This window comes from Calypte anna, chromosome 1 (genome assembly GCF_003957555.1).
Source record: "Calypte anna isolate BGI_N300 chromosome 1, bCalAnn1_v1.p, whole genome shotgun sequence".
Lineage (NCBI taxonomy): Eukaryota > Metazoa > Chordata > Aves > Apodiformes > Trochilidae > Calypte > Calypte anna.
Genome location: NC_044244.1, coordinates 189631816 through 189649413, shown reverse-complemented (window position 1 = coordinate 189649413; position 17598 = coordinate 189631816). Strand labels below are relative to the sequence as shown.

Below are 17598 nucleotides of genomic sequence, written 5' to 3'. Positions count from 1 at the left end.
CTTGAGTGAAAAAGCTGTGAAATGGCAAATGAGCTCTGCAGCAAAAGTGAGAAAAAAAAATAATGACCTCAAAGAAGAAGTATGCCCTTCTATTGAAGACGTATTAGAAAGAACACCTCTTTTAGCTGGCACAAAAATTGCTATAGGTTTTCCAACCTGAACAGCTCAGGCCATCCAGTCATACAGACAGAGGCTGTAGAAAAGGATATTTCAGTTACCCATCACTTAAGCTGATAATGGATTTATAATTTTAAAATAGAATCCTCTTCTGCACATGGAAAGTAATTGGAAGATCCCATCTTTAGCTGATCATAGGTATAAATTATCTTGTAATAGACTTTGGCCATTACTGTACCAGTTCAAAGTCACTGAAAGAGAAGCATTAGTAATAATCTGGCAGAAACAAATAATCATTGTCCCACAGATATTTCTGATAAAATCCCCTTTCAAGTCTACATTGTGGTTCACACAAAATGCAAGCATGAATTACCCTCATTACATGCCAGCTCCAGTTGTGAACAGTGGAAATTCTGGAATTATTCATATTATCAATCCTAAAATCCACAAGTGTTTCAATAAGGAGGAAAGCATAGCCACAAGTAACTTTCTGGCTATATATATATTTTACTTTAGAATGACAAAGTTATTTCTCTGCACTTTCACATAGGTAGAATAATAATGCCTGCTTCTAAATAACCGAAAGTGAGAGGGATCAAAAGATTAAAACAAACCTCTGGGCTGGGTGCAACTCTACACACTCTCTATGAAACAGGGTAATGTCTCCACAGAGCTCTACTTTCTCTTTAGTGTTGGTTTACTGTAATTTTTATGCACTGAACATACAAGCTGTCTTCATGGCCACTGAGTTCAAATAATTCTGTGGGAAGAAACAGAAATATCTCACAAGGGAGCATCTGTTCAGTGGTAGGAAAGGTAGCAAGTGTGGGGCCTGTGAGCATCAAAATTGGATAGAGTTAGAAGGATTCATACAGAAAAAGGTATTAAGAAAGGTAAAGAAGTTAAGTGAGGATAAAAAGAATGTAAGCAGGAAGAGATAATATAGGAAAGGAAAATCAAGGGAAAATCAAGGAATAAGAGATAGAAGATGTAACAAAAGAGTCACATGAAAAAAGTCCTCTAATGCCTGAAAGTCGTTGAGGATGATGCCACTTGTGTTTCTTACTCCACCTTGATTAAACAGCACTAGCAACAATCCTGTTGTCTCACTGCAGTGACTAGAGGCAAAATACAGATATCATGCAATTCATTTAAGTAAAATCAGTAGTAAATGGGTATATTCAGAACAAGGCAATCTGTTATATTTATTGTTCTATAGTCTTTTCCTCTTAAGAACTTTTTCCCTCCCTACATCCAGTGTACTGTTGTCGCAGTTCAGCTTCCAACCTTGTAATTGTTTGTCCAATGTTCTGTCTCCTATTTTTGCACAACATTTTGACTAAACCAAAACTAAAACTGCTAAAAATGTGGGAGAGAGGATTTATTCCTCCCCCATTGCAGAAGCAAAGAAAATTAAGATATTCCCATTTTTTCTTCCATTAGTAGCGACTCTCAGAAGATCACCAGCTCTTCCCCACACTCCCCCATTAGCTAACTTTACCTAAGGGTTTCACCAGATGATCCCCTTCTTCTCCACAGGTTCACCAGGCTGCTTGAGCGGCTTGCAGCTGAAGATGATTTTCCATCCCCTACGTGCATGCGGACCACGGTCGATGTGGTGAATGCGCTGCGTACATTTCTCTCAGGCTTAGCAAGGATGATGTAGACCTTGGGCACAAACATGCAGCCAAGGGCCACTGTGGCACTCAGACTCACGGAGAAACACATGGTGATTATCTTGTAGTTGCTTCCAAAATATATTGGCACAAAAGCCAGCCAAATGATGCAGGTGGTATACATTGTAAAGGCGATGTACTTTGCTTCGTTGAAATTAGCCGGAACGTTTCTTGTCTTAAATGCATAAAAGGTGCAACTTAAAATTAATAATCCGTTATATCCAAGGGGAGTTACAACACCCAGGTTGGTGGTGTTACAAATCAGGTAGACCTCACGGATACTGGGGTAGTCATGCATTATATCTGGTGGCTCCATTATAAAGAGGGCAACAATTATGCCTAATTGTATACATATCAATATAAAAGCAATAACCAGTTGGGCACAGGCACTCATGAACCTAGGTTTCTTTGTACAAATTTTCTTCTTGCTTCCAGCCAGGATTCTTGCAATGCGGTTGGTTTTAGTAACTAAAGCAGAGTAACTCATAGCTGGGGAGAGGCCAATGCCAATTCGTTGAAGATAGCAGTAAATCTGTTGAGGTTTTGCAATGAGGCAGAAAGTGCACAAGTAACCCAAGCAGATGCCTGCTAGAATGATGTAGCAAAGTTCTCGACTGGAGGACTTGACCACTGGAGTATCACGGTACATTATGAATATAGCTGTAACAAACAAGGTGGCCAGAAGACCCAGGCATGCAAAAACAACTGCTGCAATTGGTTCAGGATCACCCCATCTGAGATACTGGACTGGGATGAGATCACAGCCTACAGAAAAAAAAAAAAAAAAAGAAAAGAAAGTAAACTGAAATACGTAAGAGCAAGATGGTTTATTTTCACAGTTATAGGTTTTCCTGATATTTCTCTTCTTTTTGTCTTTCAGGAAGGTGACATTATAATGAGTGTGGGCTAAGACTATTTTAATATAATGGCACAATAAATACATTTCAGTGACAGTTTATTGCAGTATTTCTCTTTATCTTGAATATAAAACATGATGACCAAAAAAACAGTCAAGCTGATTTAGATAATTCACCTCTCACAATGGAATTTTCCTTTTCAATTATTTAAAATATAGCAATTTATGAATAATTTTCAGAATCAAATTGCATTATCTCAGTACAGAATCCTTCAGAGATGTATTTATACTATATGAACTTAGAGGCCAGCTACTACTGGCCTACTAATTATGTTGTACACTAAGAAGGATACTGACACTTGTTTGATGATTATGGAGAGGAATCTTCCAGATTCTAGATATCAAGAAAAGAGTGTTTCTTACTCATAAGTTCTACCTTTTTTTCTCACAAAATATTTCTAGGCTCAGAGTTGCAGATAATAGGCAATTTGTAATGGCACACTCTGCACACTTCTTTACCTGTCATTTATTTTTTTGAGACTTCATCTAACTAATCAAATCAAGATGAATTCAATAAATTAGTGTCAAAGATAAATTAGCAGTGAAACAGTTTTTTCCATCTATGTATAGGTTTTAATAAGTCATTCTATGTATGAGTGTTATAGGAAATCAAAAGTTTTTATTCCACAGTCTGAAAGCTAATGGGCAGGAGGAAAAGCTGGCAGAAAACTTGTTGCTGGCATCCTTTCTCAATCCTTACTTTCCTATTGTACTGTGAAGCCTGGATAGGTGTGGTGGACACCAGGTGCCCCCAAGCCTCTCTATCATTTCCCTCCTAGACAAAATAGGATGGAGAATAAAAGCAGTTGGAAAAAATTATGGGTCAAAATAAAAACAATTTAATAAAGAAAAGTAAAGACCTGGTGGAGAAGTAAAGAAACCCAAAAACCAAAACCCACAAAGGATTTATTCTCTGTTTTTCATTAGCAGGCAATGTCCAAACACTTCCTTGGAAGCAGGACTTCACTATGTGTAGTAGCTGCTCCAGAAGACAAATGTAATAATGAATGCCTGCCTCGTGTCCTTATCTCTTAGCTTTTTTTGCTGAGTAGGCATAATTTGGTATGGAAAATCCCTTCGGTCAGTTGGGTGAGTTGTCTTGGCTATGTCCCCTCCCAAGATCTTGCCCATGCCCAGCCTCCTGGTGAGAGGGAACATTGGAGAGACAACCTTGATGCTGTGTGACCACTGCTCAGAATCATCCAAAATACTGGTTCATTTCTAGCCACCAGTACCAGTGCATCACTATGAGGGCTGCTATAGGGAAAATTAACTCTGTCACAGCCTGAACCCATACCACAGGAATAAATAAGGGAGGAGGATCTTGGTGCTCTGGAGTGCAAATACAGTAGTAGACATGCGTGGCATTACCAGCCAGAACAAGAGTGCTGTATGGAAATGACAGAGTGGGGAAAATGCAATTAAAAGCTTTTGGTTCCCCTGTACTTGTATTAAGCTTGACTAGCCTTGATTGCAAAGTCTAAATGACCTAAAAATTTAGGATTGTTTAATCAGGTTAGGTTGGACAGAAAGGTGTCATCCTGTGTCAGGGTGGATTGTGCAGGGATCTTCATTCCATGGGGATGGACAGCTGGCTACTCACATTGGTATTTTCAGCATTGAGGGTAATTAGCACAGTCTGATAAGCATCTGGATGCCAGGAAATGTCAGTTAAGTAGGGAATGTGGAACCTCAATGATCTGATGAACAGGAGTAAATGTAGACATCAGGACAATAATATAGGAATTTCTACACCCAAGATCTACTCTTTACCTGTTCCTTTACTTTGAGTGGAGCTTTTTTTTTTTCCAAATCTACCCCTGACATTCTTAATTGAAAAGATAATATCATGAAATGTCATCGTTAGATATTAGTTTTAGCTCCTCTCTTCTCCCTACACAATATTAGCTAAGATATAATACCTACAACAAGGTGGCAGGTAGATCTGTATTCTTGCAGAAAAATCAAAAGGATTTGGGTCAATGAAACTTTGATTTTGTGCAGATAAAGGATATAAATTTGAGGTGACTACAGTGTAAAACAATTGTGCTCTTGGTTACTACATGCAGATTAATTTGCTGTCCATTATTTAACTGCTTTGGTGCGCAAAGCTTTCTACTGCAAGGATAAAATTATTGCCATGTCTTAACGTTAAAAAGCCATTTAGATTTTTATGAAACAGTCTCATAGCATTAGGTGGTTATCATAGAATCATAGAATCATAGAATCATAGAATCATAGAATCCTAGGGGTTAGAAGGGACCTCGAAAGATCATCTAGTCCAACCCCCCCTGCCAGAGCAGGGCCACCTAGAGTACATCGTGCAGGAACGTGTCCAAGCGGGTTTTGAATGTCTCCAGTGAAGGAGACTCCACAACCTCCCTGGGCAGCCTGTTCCAGGGCTCTGTCACCCTTACAGTAAAAAAATTTTTTCGAATATTCAACTTGAACCTCCTGTGCTCCAATTTACACCCATTACCCCTTGTCCTATCACTGGTCATCACTGAGAAAAGCCTAACTCCATCTCCCTGACACTCACTCCTTACATATTTGAAAACATTGATGAGGTCACCCCTCAGTCTCCTTTTCTCCAAACTAAAGAGACCCAGCTCCCTCAGCCTTTCCTCATAAGGGAGATGTTCCACTCCCTTAATCATCTTAGTAGCTCTGCGCTGGACTCTTTCAAGCACTTCCCTGTCCTTCTTGAACTGAGGGTCCCAGAACTGGACACAATACTCCAGGTGCGGCCTCACCAATGCAGAATAGAGGGGGAGGAGAACCTCTCTTGACCTACTAACCACACCCTTTCTAATGTACCCCAGGATGCCATTGGCCTTCTTGGCCACAAGGGCACATTGCTGGCTCATGGTCATCCTCTTGTCTACCAGGACCCCCAGGTCTCTTTCACCTACACTGCTCTCCAGCAGGTCAGCCCCCAACCTATACTGGGACATTGTGTTGTTCTTCCCCAAATGCAAAACTCTACACTTCCCCTTGTTGAACTTCATCATGTTTCTCTCTGCCCAACTCTCCAGCCTGTCTAAGTCTCTCTGAATGGCAGCACGGCCTTCCGGTGTGTCAGCCACTCCTCCCAGCTTAGTGTCATCAGCAAACTTGCTGAGGGTACACTCTATACCCTCATCCAAGTCGTTGATGAAGATATTGAACAACACCGGTCCCAGTACCGACCCCTGAGGGACTCCAAGTTATATCCATCTAGGTCTTGTTGGTTTTAAAGGGCTTATTATTCTTCGTGAGGGAGACACTGCATTTCATTGTGACTTCATCAAAATTAATGTAACAGAGTAATAATATCATTAAAATCAACATTTTATGCCAGTGAGAGTGGTGGAAGAAGGGTAAAACCAGAAAAGCATAATACAATTTGTATGGTAAGTGACCTCTAAGCCTGTTTCTGATTTTACCAAAATTTAAATACTGTTTTGGGGAAAGAAATTGTTCCCAGTTGTTACCAAAAGCTTCTAATACTATTACATATCCTTGGGCAGGAAATTTGAAAAGAACAGGTCTTTATTTGATGGCTGGCCTTTACATGCAAAAAATTATATAAGGTTTCTAAAGTTGCAGCAGAGATGAATCCTAACCAAGCATTCCTCATTACTTTCAGATTATTTCATGCCTTCCTTGCTTTATTTATTTATTTATTTATTTACATTCTCTTAATAAAATACCTGAGTTGAAAACTTGTCCCAGTTTCCTCACCATCACTGGGTGTAATTTACAAGGAGAATGATAAACTCTGTAATGATTTATTCCTCAATTAAGATTTAAGTACTGGATACTCTTCATAAGCAATGACTGGTGAGGTTTTCATAGAATGGCTTTGCAGCTAATGGTTTCTGACAATGGCACTTTGCAGAAAGCAACAACTAGATCCAGTAAAAGAGATTTAGAAAACAGCACTGTGAGAGTTCAGGTGAGATTGATGGCCAGGATTATACAAAGGCAAAAGCTGAAAAATGATATCACAGAAGAACTAATTCCTACCCCTTAAATATGGTATGCTCAGTGGTCATTTGGACCAGATCCTGCCCTGCAGACCACCTCTTACACTTCATCAACATATCCAAGCACCTGGAAAGCCTCCTCTCCTACATGGCTCAGAAATTCTGGATGGGAGAGAGCCAGCAGCCTTGTCTTGTGGTCCCTGCAGTGTGCTGAGGCAATCTTTGGCTTGTGGAAAGGCTGTTAGGAACCAGTCCAATTTGGAGCAGGTGTAGAGCTTTTCTACTCTGTGCTCAAGAGTGTACTGTTTCTGGGATCAGATCACCAGTAAAATTAACATAAAACTGCCTCTATATTCTTCTGGCCAGAAATGTAGTCAGTGGGAGCAACATATAAAAAAAAATAAAAATCAGGGTCCCATTTGACATGCAAGAGAAAGGAGGATTGAAAATCACAAGGAAATTACAGATAAGGATGTATAAGGATACTGCTGGGGAAAAAAAAAAAAGCATTTAGGTATTTTGGAAAAACATCTAGATATTTCAAGGATGAGTTAAATTCTGCCATAAACAAGGAGAAGAGAAGCTCTTGAAGGCTTGACCACTGCCATGTGTCTATTAGCACCCCGCACTCCCTTTGCAGAGATAAACTTGACATATGTCACATGTCATTAAAACTACTTCATCTGGGAGAAGAGTTCAAGGATATAAAGCACCATATTATATTCCATATTTTCTGGAGAGTTGATCTTGAGCCTGTTTTAATTTGTTATTTTAGCCTTGACAGCTAAGTGACCTTAAAAATGCCTTCAGAATCCATAAAGCTCTATTAGCTTAGCACTAAAAAACCCTTTAATGATAGGCAATATAAAATATATAATTAAACTAGTTCCAAAGGTAAACATGACAAAAGAAGGCTTTTTTGTGAACAGGGGGTAATCTGGAAAGGGAAGTGAATTCAGTGAAGTCTCTTAAGTCAACATCATGAGCTAAAGGTCACACTCCACATGGAGTCTAAAATTGTCACAAAATTACTTCTGGTTCAGTAAATCGTAAACATTCTTCAGTTGGGTTTGGCATCCTGGGCAGTGAATTCAACCCACTGATAAAAGACTTGCTTTTCTTTGTAACTTTTCACAGACCCTTCCAAGGATAGAATAAATACAAACACCAAGACAGGAACTTAAAAAAAGAACTTAGACACATCTTAGTTGTGAATGAGCATCTCCAAATAGGACTTGGCACATATTATTCAAAATTTACTGATGTTACACTTGCATATATTTTATATTAATATTTCTGAATATTTCCTTATTTATTAACCAGGAAAGGAATAGCTTGATTTGGGCTTACACAAATGGAGAGATGGGATGAAAAAATACAAGGGGCAGAATTAAAATCTACACAAAGCTAGTAGGGTGCCTTTAAAAAAAAAACCAAAAAAACCCCAAAACCAGAAAAAACAAACCGAACCAACAAAAAACCCCACATTGTTCCCGAAACTGACAAGACAAAAGTGAAGAAAAGTGAAGATTACACTCTTCAAGGTCCTGGGTGACAAATCAGTCCCCTGATTTCCACATGGAATGTGGACCAACTGAAGTGAGAGACATTATCTTTAACATTTTGGTGCTAACTTCTGTCATTATGATAAATTATTATAGCCACCATTTCTTTACTCAGATCTGGTGTGACTTTCTAAAGCTGATGCAGTATCAGGGCATGCAGAAGTGACCACGTGCTGGTTTCTTAGCTGCAGCAGTTCCTAGTCTGTCACATTTACTGAAACCATTGGGAAAGGTGGGTTTGCACAGTCACTGGATGCAGAGGATGGATGCACATGTGTTGGTTCTTCCACCTCGGCAGGGCAGGAACTGGGACAAGTCACACCTTAAACCATGAAATTGGGGGCATCTGTAGCTCTGTAGTCTAAGTCCTTTTAACTCAAATACACTGTGCTGTTCATTGAAACAAAAGACAAGGCCATGAATCTTAGAATAACACATTAAAGTTACTCTGTCACTACAGGGGGAATGATTCCTTAGTTATACAAATGTGCAAACTGACTGGAACAACTGATGAATTGCAGCAATCAGGCCCATCCTTCTGTTAGCTCTAATGTTTTGATTTCAGTTTCACTGAAAAATGCTGGGTCTGTGTGTTGCAAATGTTTTGTTCACATTATGCTGTATTCTATAAACTTTCCATATTGTAAGACATAATTACAAGTGGTTCCTTCTGGCCTTGTTGACAAATCTTCCTTCATTCAACCTAGGATCTTCCAAGAGTTGTTTGCTGGGCTCAGCATCCTTGAACCAGCTCACTTGAGCATGAAGCTCTGTGTGGCTCACACTGGAGGCCTGGGCTGTAAAAGACTGGAAGCTAAATTCCACACTTTACCAGGAACAAGCAAATGGGGGAAGAAAATTCTATAAACTCATCAACAAGGAAGGAGAGAAACTGACAACCAGAGATGCTGATCATAGTATTGGCACCTGAACCCTTAACTTATTCTCCTCTGTTTCTACAAGAGGCTGGTGTGATAGTGACTTATGGAAATGGTTAAATTTCTTTTGGCATAAGAAATAAAAAGTAAAGGAAATAAAGGGAACATAGATCAGGGTAAAAATTGGGCATAATGTCTGCTGATATGCTTTTAAAGTGATAAAAACAACCAGATATGGTTGTTCTTCTGTCCTTAATGGTGTCCTTCTATCATTGGTCTGAATTACAGCCTTAACAATTATGGTCAAAAGCAAGATCCCAGTAATGTTTCAGCAGCAAAATCAATGTCAGCACAGGCTAAATTGTATTCTGCCTTCTGCTTACAACTATCAGACAATTAGTGACATTACCAATGGCTGGAACTTTATTGCAAGAAACAATACAAGAAAACAGCTTGATGGCAACAATAGTTGCCATTTGAAAATATCTTGGGCAAGAGATGAATTACTGTTTTTTATTGAGGAGGAGGACAGAATCCTATTATATGAAACATTTGAGCCTCAGGACCCTGTGGCATCTGCCACAGCCCAAGCCAGCAATGCTGCAGGAAGAGCCTATCAAGACCTCATGGGGATCTACTGAGGTCCAAAGTAGCACATTACTCCTGCCCTTGGCCTCAGGGGTTCTTTGCAGGAGCCACAGCAGTGGATTGTCCCAGATGGTGCCTGAAGACAAGACAGCAGCATCTCCCAGCACTGTCTGTTCCCTGTGGCTCTCCATGACAGTGTGAGCAATGCCCTCAGGAAGAGGGAGGGAGTCATCCTTGTTTCTCAGTGAGGAATCCAGATTGGCACGTGGGAAAGGAATACAGCATCAGCTCTTTGAAGCATAAGTTGTTTCTCTTAGAGGTGGGGTGCCCTTTTCTCAATCCTTTCCATTCTAGGGTTGTTTGGATAATCCAGTTCTTATCTGGCACTTTTCAGACAGGCAGATAAAGTCGTGATGCCGCTATCTTGGACTTATTGCACCTTGTTTGGTGCAAGCATTTTTGTAACTCCAGTAAAAATATATATTTCTGATATTTAGCCTTATCCTTAAATGATATAGGAAATATTTCAAGAAATGTAGAATATTTCAGTTTCTATTTTCATGGGAATCCAATTAAGAAAATCAAATATCCAGTGAATTTGGAACACACAGAAAATTTTAAAAATGTCAGTTCATCCTGAAGATAATCCAGGTGTCACTGAAATTAGTATCATCTGCTTTCCATTATGTGCTGCAGGCCACTAGACAAATATTTGTTTCTCTTTAGTTGAATTCTGTCCCTGAATCTCAGAAAGATAATAATTTTCTCTTTTTTCCACTTTGAAAATGTACTTAAGCACTAATGATAGCTGGATCAAGATGTTCCTACATCCACTGAAAAAGTTCTAAGATGATGAAAAAACTTATCTGCTCTTTTCAAGACAATTTTTGAATGTGGAAGACCATGTCCTCAAACTAATTTGTGTTTTTGGAGAATCAAAAAAAGCTATTCTCATCAAGCTACTGAAAAATTAATTTCATCTAGTCTTCAGGGTTGAGAAAATTCCTTCATTTGTATCAAAACTTGCCTGACATTTATTGTCTTCCCTCTACTGTGGATATAAGACAGAAAAGGGCTTTGAGAAATAGTGGAGAGGTTGGCACATACTTTTGGATTTAAGTCTGTGAGTTTCATTTGCTCTAGTTGAGTATGTGGCTCAACCACATTGGCCATACTGATGTATGAAGTGGTGTTGTAACGTATGGACGTTGCTAATATAATGCATAGGGAAGAAAGGGAGCCACAAGAGATTGGACAGCACATCTTGATACTAAACCAGGAGGAAGAAATGACCTGGGCTACATATTGTAATTGTACAGATAAATTTGTAGAAATGAAAGAGAATGGCTGTTTATTTTTGTCCAAGGTAGAGTCCGGTCTCTGAGAAACGAAACCAAAATTTGTGCAGAAATAAATATGGGTGGATAAACATTCCCTTTCTCACCCCAGCTTCTAGATGTAGATATTTTCCAGTAACCAATTTAATCAAGAGAAACTCCTCCTCTCACTTGACTTTCCTACTATCTTTGAATTTCCTTTACATTTCTTCACATCAGAACTCCAGTGTCTTTTTCTATTCTGAGAACAACTTCTTTTTCCTACAATGTATTGCAACACTTCTGTCACCTTGCCTGCCCTGCATCTGAATTTTGATGTTCCACAGCTGACTGAAAATAATCATTAATCTCTGTTCCTTCCCATTAGCAACATCCCTGCCATTACACATTTTATATTGTGGAGTTTGTGGAACAAAAATGATGCTGGTGATTGAGCATAAGAAAGATGAATCAATGTTTTGTTGTCTGAGCCAAGGAAGGGTTCCAAAAATGCCTTTATCCAAGTTCAGATCTCTGGCAAAAAGTGAGGTGCAGCTCCAAATTGAAAGCCTTCTCAGGCGTGTGGCTGATAAATTTACAGGACTCTCATCTGAAGTTGATCATGCAAGAAAGACTTGTTCCAATGAGCTTTTTATATGTGTAGCCTTGTGCAGCTGACATTACCTAAGATGTGGGTTTATCACACAGCAAAGAGACATAGATTGCTGCAGTGTCTGATACAGGGGCATTTCAAGGAGATTGCTGTACACTTTACAAAACTAAAGGGAAATTTCCTTGTCATAATACAAAATATATCTCCCTCTTCTTACTCTTAATTCACATTTATTATTAAATCTTATGTTGTAAACAAAACTGAGAGGTAGGTTTTTACAGGCTGCAAAAGTTAGGACTATAAATGCAGTGGTTAAAAATACAGCTCAATATATTGTATGGACAACCTGGGAATGGATTTTTAAAAAATCTATTTTTAACACAAAGCTAAATAGGATAATATACAGCCATCATGTGAGTAGTAAGTTGGGAGCAGGGGTTACAGAGCTATGAAGCTATGCTGGTGGGTATCCTGAGTGTAAATTGTATCAGCTCTGCTCAAGGAGGACAAAGCAGAGTTCAGTTTCCAAATAGTGCCAGCTGAATTTGTGTCTGACTAAGGAACAACAGTTACATCTCCTGAGGAACATTGCTTGGCACTGATCTGGCACTGATGCTGAGGTGGCTGTTTTGTGTGACTGTTGACTTTGGTCCCTGTAGATGCATAAAGCGCATGTCTAAATCTAGAAGAATGATTTGAAAAAGGCAGCAGCTCATTTAATACACAAAGGAGTTGGCTTGGCTAAAGAGACAACTACTTTTCTTCAAAATGATCAGCTGGGTGGAAAATCACTGACTCCAGTGCAGAGTCTCTAGGATGATTAAGGGAGAGGAAAATCTCCCTTAAGGGATTGATTAATTGATTAATTGATTAATCTTAAGATTAAGAGCTGAGACTCTTCAGTTGAGAGACAAGGAGAATTAGGAGTGACCGCATTAAAGTTTATAAATACGTAAAGGGAAGTGCCAGGAGGAAGAAGCCAGGCTCTTATCAGTTATATTCAGTGACAAGACAAGTGGCAATGGGTACAAGCTTGAGCATAGGAGGCTCCACATAAATATAAAGAAAAACTTTTTCAATGTGAGTGTGGCAGAGCACTGGAACATGCTGCCCAGGAGGGCTGCGAAGTCTCTTTCTCTGGAAACATTCAAAACCCACCTGGACACGTTGCTATGTGACCTGCTCTAGGTCTCCCTCTTCTGGCAGGGGGATTGTATTAGGTGATCTTTCAAGGTCCCTTTCAACCCCTCAACTTTCTGTGATTCTGTGTTTCTGTGATCCTGTGATTCATCCTAAAAGATCTTTTGAGATGCCAGCCTATCCTGCTTCTCCATCCTGAGAGCAATATAAGACCTAGACTGATGGAGAGACTACATGCCTGACCATGGAGGTCTGCATGCCCTGGGGAGCCAGCTCAAAGCACAGAGCCTGAAGGAACAATTTCATGGCTGGCCATGCCACTTTGCCTCACACAGGGTACTTACAGGCTTATTACTAAACTTCACTAGGTCAATGTGCAGTTCTCATCATTGTTGTTTCAGAATTGGATCATCTGTTGGTCCAGTGAGGTGACTGAAGCAAGCTCCCTCCTAACTGACTTGTCAGAGCTCATTTTCCAGCTCATCTTTGTTGGGTAAAAATATCAGGTTCTCACTGAAACAAAGATGTGAGCTGGGATTTGCCACATCTCAGACAACCCCCCTCATGGTTGAAGAACTGACCATTTGCACTAGTTGACTTTCATGAGCTGACCAGCCTGGTGAGGTGGCCTGGACTTGAAATATGGGTTTTGCAGACTTCTGGATGATCCTGCTGGAAAGTGAACCTGAGTTTATACTACAAACTCACTACTCAGCTATGGGAGACATATGGGGCCAGGTCTCTTTTTCTCCCCTTGCCCATTCTCCTGACACAAGAAACCTTTCTCTGAGATGAGTTGCTGAGTGCCTGAGGAGGCAGGGCTGGGGGAATGGGCTAGGGAATTCGCAAACCAATTATATTGGTGTTTCAGTTTTCTCAGTTAAAAGTTTTTTTCTCAGTGAAAGTTTAATTTTTGACACATTCTGAAAATATCCCATCAGTTTCATGCTTAAAGGATATTTTTGCAGTAATTAGTTGACTTCACTCATATATATTCCAGCAAACCAACATTCCTTACAAGGAAAGGGTTAACTTAATATATAAAACTGGTCTATAGGCCAAGCTTTTCTTGACACCCTTCCAGGTCTATAAATTAATCCAAAAAACTGGTTTTCCTTTTGTCTTCTCTCTCTCTAATTTCAAAGTACTCAAAGCAAGTCTGAGCTTTTCTGGAAAAAAATATCTCTTTTCCCATTGAATTTATTTATAGAGCCTAGCACGACAAGAACCTGATCCCTGAACAGTGTTTTGGAGTGTTGTGTTCTCTGAGTGTTTGAATACTTGAATTCTATTTATTAATCATAAAGAAGAGAGGCTGTGGGATACAAGTATTGATGTAATTTATCTCTAAAGTAGACAAATTGTTATTCTGCAAAAGCACAGATCTGTGCCATGGCAAGGAGACTGTGAAGCCTGTATTGTAGCAGACTCTGGTGAAAAAAGGACTAAACAAAACATAAGTCTGCTTGGAGTACTTTTTGCACATTTAGCAGCAGTAGTTACAGCGACTACTTTATAACCTTTTCAGATTAAAAAAAGAAAGTATTGCACAACTCAACTGTACCTGCTTTGGAAAAAAATAAAACTGAAATTTGACCTCCCTTAGTAGTTTCTCTGACAGGGACTTATATTCTCTATCTCCTTGGGGAAGGACAAAATCTGCACCACCAGGCAGATGTTAGGACAATTTTGGATAGAAACCCAAGATATATTTTTTCTCATTTCTAGCTCCAGTAACTTGGGTTTTTGGAAAGCAGATGAATTATGCCAAAAATTCCTGGATCAGGTTGAGTCGAGAAGACAAATACCAGGCTCAGTTAAAATTTCAGCTTTATCTCTGGGTTTGATCTGATTGAAACAGTCCTCATACTCATATCTGTCATTTGTTTCTTCAGCTCAGCAGATTTTTCATCAACAACATAAACACAGCCACCACTCATTTACCTGTGAGGTCTTCATTGGGCCAGGAGCCAAGTTGGCAGGCTTTGCATGTATATTCATCAGATACATATTCATTCTCTTTACAAGGAGTGCAGGTCCAGCAGCAACTCACTTCTCCTTTACGGATCACCTGAGACAAAAATTGAAATTTGGTTTGCCAGCATAAATGTACATACCAGAAGAACCAAACCAGCAACCCTACAGAAGTTTAAGTGGAGCTACAGGATGAAAATAAGGTGTTATTTCCCTTCTTGACATTAGCAGAACTCAAAATTTCTACATGGCAATGTGCCTACAGAAGCCAGTTCATGCTGCTCAAGCACACAAGTCACTTAATTGCAGTCCATATAGAGAATCATGTCAACAGTGTTATTACCCTAAGGGTTGGTTACCCAAAGATTTTTTTGGGTGCTAATTTTTCATCCAATTATGAGTGGTTTGTTAAAACTGATTTTTCCAGACATCAAATTAAACATAGCTTTTCCAGAATTATTTAATTACTAATTAACATAATATCTAATTAACATTTAAGAGTGGAATGTTGTCTTTATCCATTTTAACATCTGACCTGATTCTTGATTTTATAATTTACTGCCAAATGTTATTGCATGCTCACAACTGAGATGAAGATTTTTCAAGATCTGTATTTATCATATTCAAGCAGTGAAAACATCTGTGCTTCTCATCAATATGTCTGTCTTTATTTCAAAAGAATTCCCAGTTTCTCTTCTCTTCTCAAGCAATTTATAAATAAATACACCAAATTATAGATTAAGAATTTGGTTGACTTATTATCTTCAGCGATGATGAATTTAGAAGGTGGCTTCAAAACAAAATGTCTTTATTGCAAAATGGAATGTAATATTAAATAATATAAATGCAATGTAGTAATAAGTTTAATAAAAAATAAAAGGTTTGATCTTTGAAATGATGCAGTGAATAAGCATAAATCATAAAATTCATCAGCAACATGGGGACATGGAAACTTCTATTTTTATTTTTGTTTTTAAAATTGTAGAGTAGGAAAAAAAGAAAACCCATGCCAGAATAGATAAACTGGCAGAAGGGCCATGAACATAAGTTCTTTGCTCTGCAATTTTTGAGATTAGATCAAAATGCAAAACAGAATACCAGTGCTCCAGAAAAATTCACATACTGAGGTTTCTTATGATATGAATAAGAATTAAATGTTGAATAAATTACAAAATTTCTTTAGTTTAGGAAGATAAATTCTTAGGAAGCTTGTCCTAATTTTTTTAGGCACATATTTTAATAAACTTGAAGTATTATGAGAATATGCAATATACAACGCATGAAATACTCAAGAAAACTAAATGGCAAAATAGAAATCATATATTATTAGCTAAAAACCTAAGTATTTTATCAACATAACTAATTTACATCTTCTTGTTAAACTTTTCACCAAATCAACATCTTATATAAAATAGTTGGAATCTGACAAATCCTTAGGAAAACTAGTATGCTGAAAATGCACCAAATCTTCTTGAGTTTTGAATATCATTACATTGAATGTTTCTCAGTCTCACAGATTTCTGCAGGAAAACCACTGTGGAACTTGGCAGGTCACAGTTTCCCCATCATTTGTGAAGACCATGAAGTTAAAGCATTGTGAAGTAAACTTTGAGATCCAATCAATAACCTACTGAGGAGTATAAAGAACATTTCAGACAATAGGCTTCCAGTATTTGTTTAAGCGTGTGTTAAACTGGCTTCATAGTAAAGAATTCTTTTGGGAGAATCCTTGAAAGCATGGACAGAAAGTGTAAGGAGGCCGTCACAAGACACTTCCCATTACTTTTTTTGGGCAACAGATCATAAAGTAACTCAGAGCTGTGAAGTTCTGAAGTCATTATCTGTTTGTCCATCTCTATCCACTCACATATTAACTTTGTGGCTGGAGAAGGGCAATCTTTGGTTCCTGACATAGTAATTCATTCCACCTTCCTTTATGTGTCTGCAAAAAGGAAGCTCTCATCTGAACCAGCTTTCCTGGCTGGGTGTTTTTTATCATCAGTGAAGAGAACAAACTGTTTCTACAGTGAGATTCATCTTCATTGTTTTCAAAGCCTAATGAAGCTGAGATGACTCCTCATCTGGAAAAAAGATATTATTCCCTTTGACTATAAAAAAAAAATTCAGAAATCTGATAGAGATGTATACGCCTACCCGAAAGACATATACCTTTGGTCTGATGAAACTCACTTACTGAGTCTGCCAAAGACCAGCTAATGAATAAAACATAGTGACTGTGTCCTAAATCATTGGAAAACTCAGACCAAAGAGAGTCACTTTGTGTTGCAGAACATGGCCAGCCTAACAACACCCCCTCACTGTAGCTGTTTCCCAGTTTTGCAGACTTGTATGTTAAGGCAGAAGAAAAGTGATCTACCTTCCGATGAGACATGTCAGAAGTTACAGCTGCTTTTCTTCAGTCTAAGCTACTCTGTTGTCCATGCCTATCCCCTCAGTCCACAAGCTGAGGTGATATAAATATTACATAAAAATAAATTACTGTAAGTTATGCTAAGGATTTGCAGTGTTTTCACTGTTCTGCAGTGTCATGGGATACTGAAGGGTAATATAGCACAATTACTATATGCCATATTCATCTACCTCATCTACCCTCATTACTTGAGGGAAGGAAAAATAAAAAAAACTTGGAAAAATAATTAAAAAAAAATCAAAAGCTTGGAAAAAAGTAGCGGTAAAATGAGTATGTTAAAACAAATTACTTATATTTCCTGAAGTTCTCAATAGAAGTAGCTATCAATGTTCTCTCAGCATGCCGAAGACTTGTGGTCTGAGTAACAAAGTTCCAGTTTGGATGCCTGTCTCTAGCATTGAATTACTAACTTTTTT

General features: G+C 38.6%; 1 protein-coding gene across 3 annotated transcripts in view; it reads right to left on the bottom strand.

The window, feature by feature from the left end:
- Positions 1 to 17598, bottom strand: part of GRM5 (glutamate metabotropic receptor 5) — a 240981-nt gene that overhangs the window by 18595 nt on the left and 204788 nt on the right. For all 3 annotated transcript variants that reach the window (XM_030460975.1, XM_030460985.1, XM_030460993.1), the window contains exons 6-7: positions 14722 to 14848; positions 1619 to 2558 (exon numbers count right to left, since the gene is read on the bottom strand). In XM_030460975.1, the coding sequence (XP_030316835.1) occupies positions 1619 to 2558; positions 14722 to 14848 (1067 nt within the window). The remainder of the gene's footprint in view (positions 1 to 1618; positions 2559 to 14721; positions 14849 to 17598) is intronic.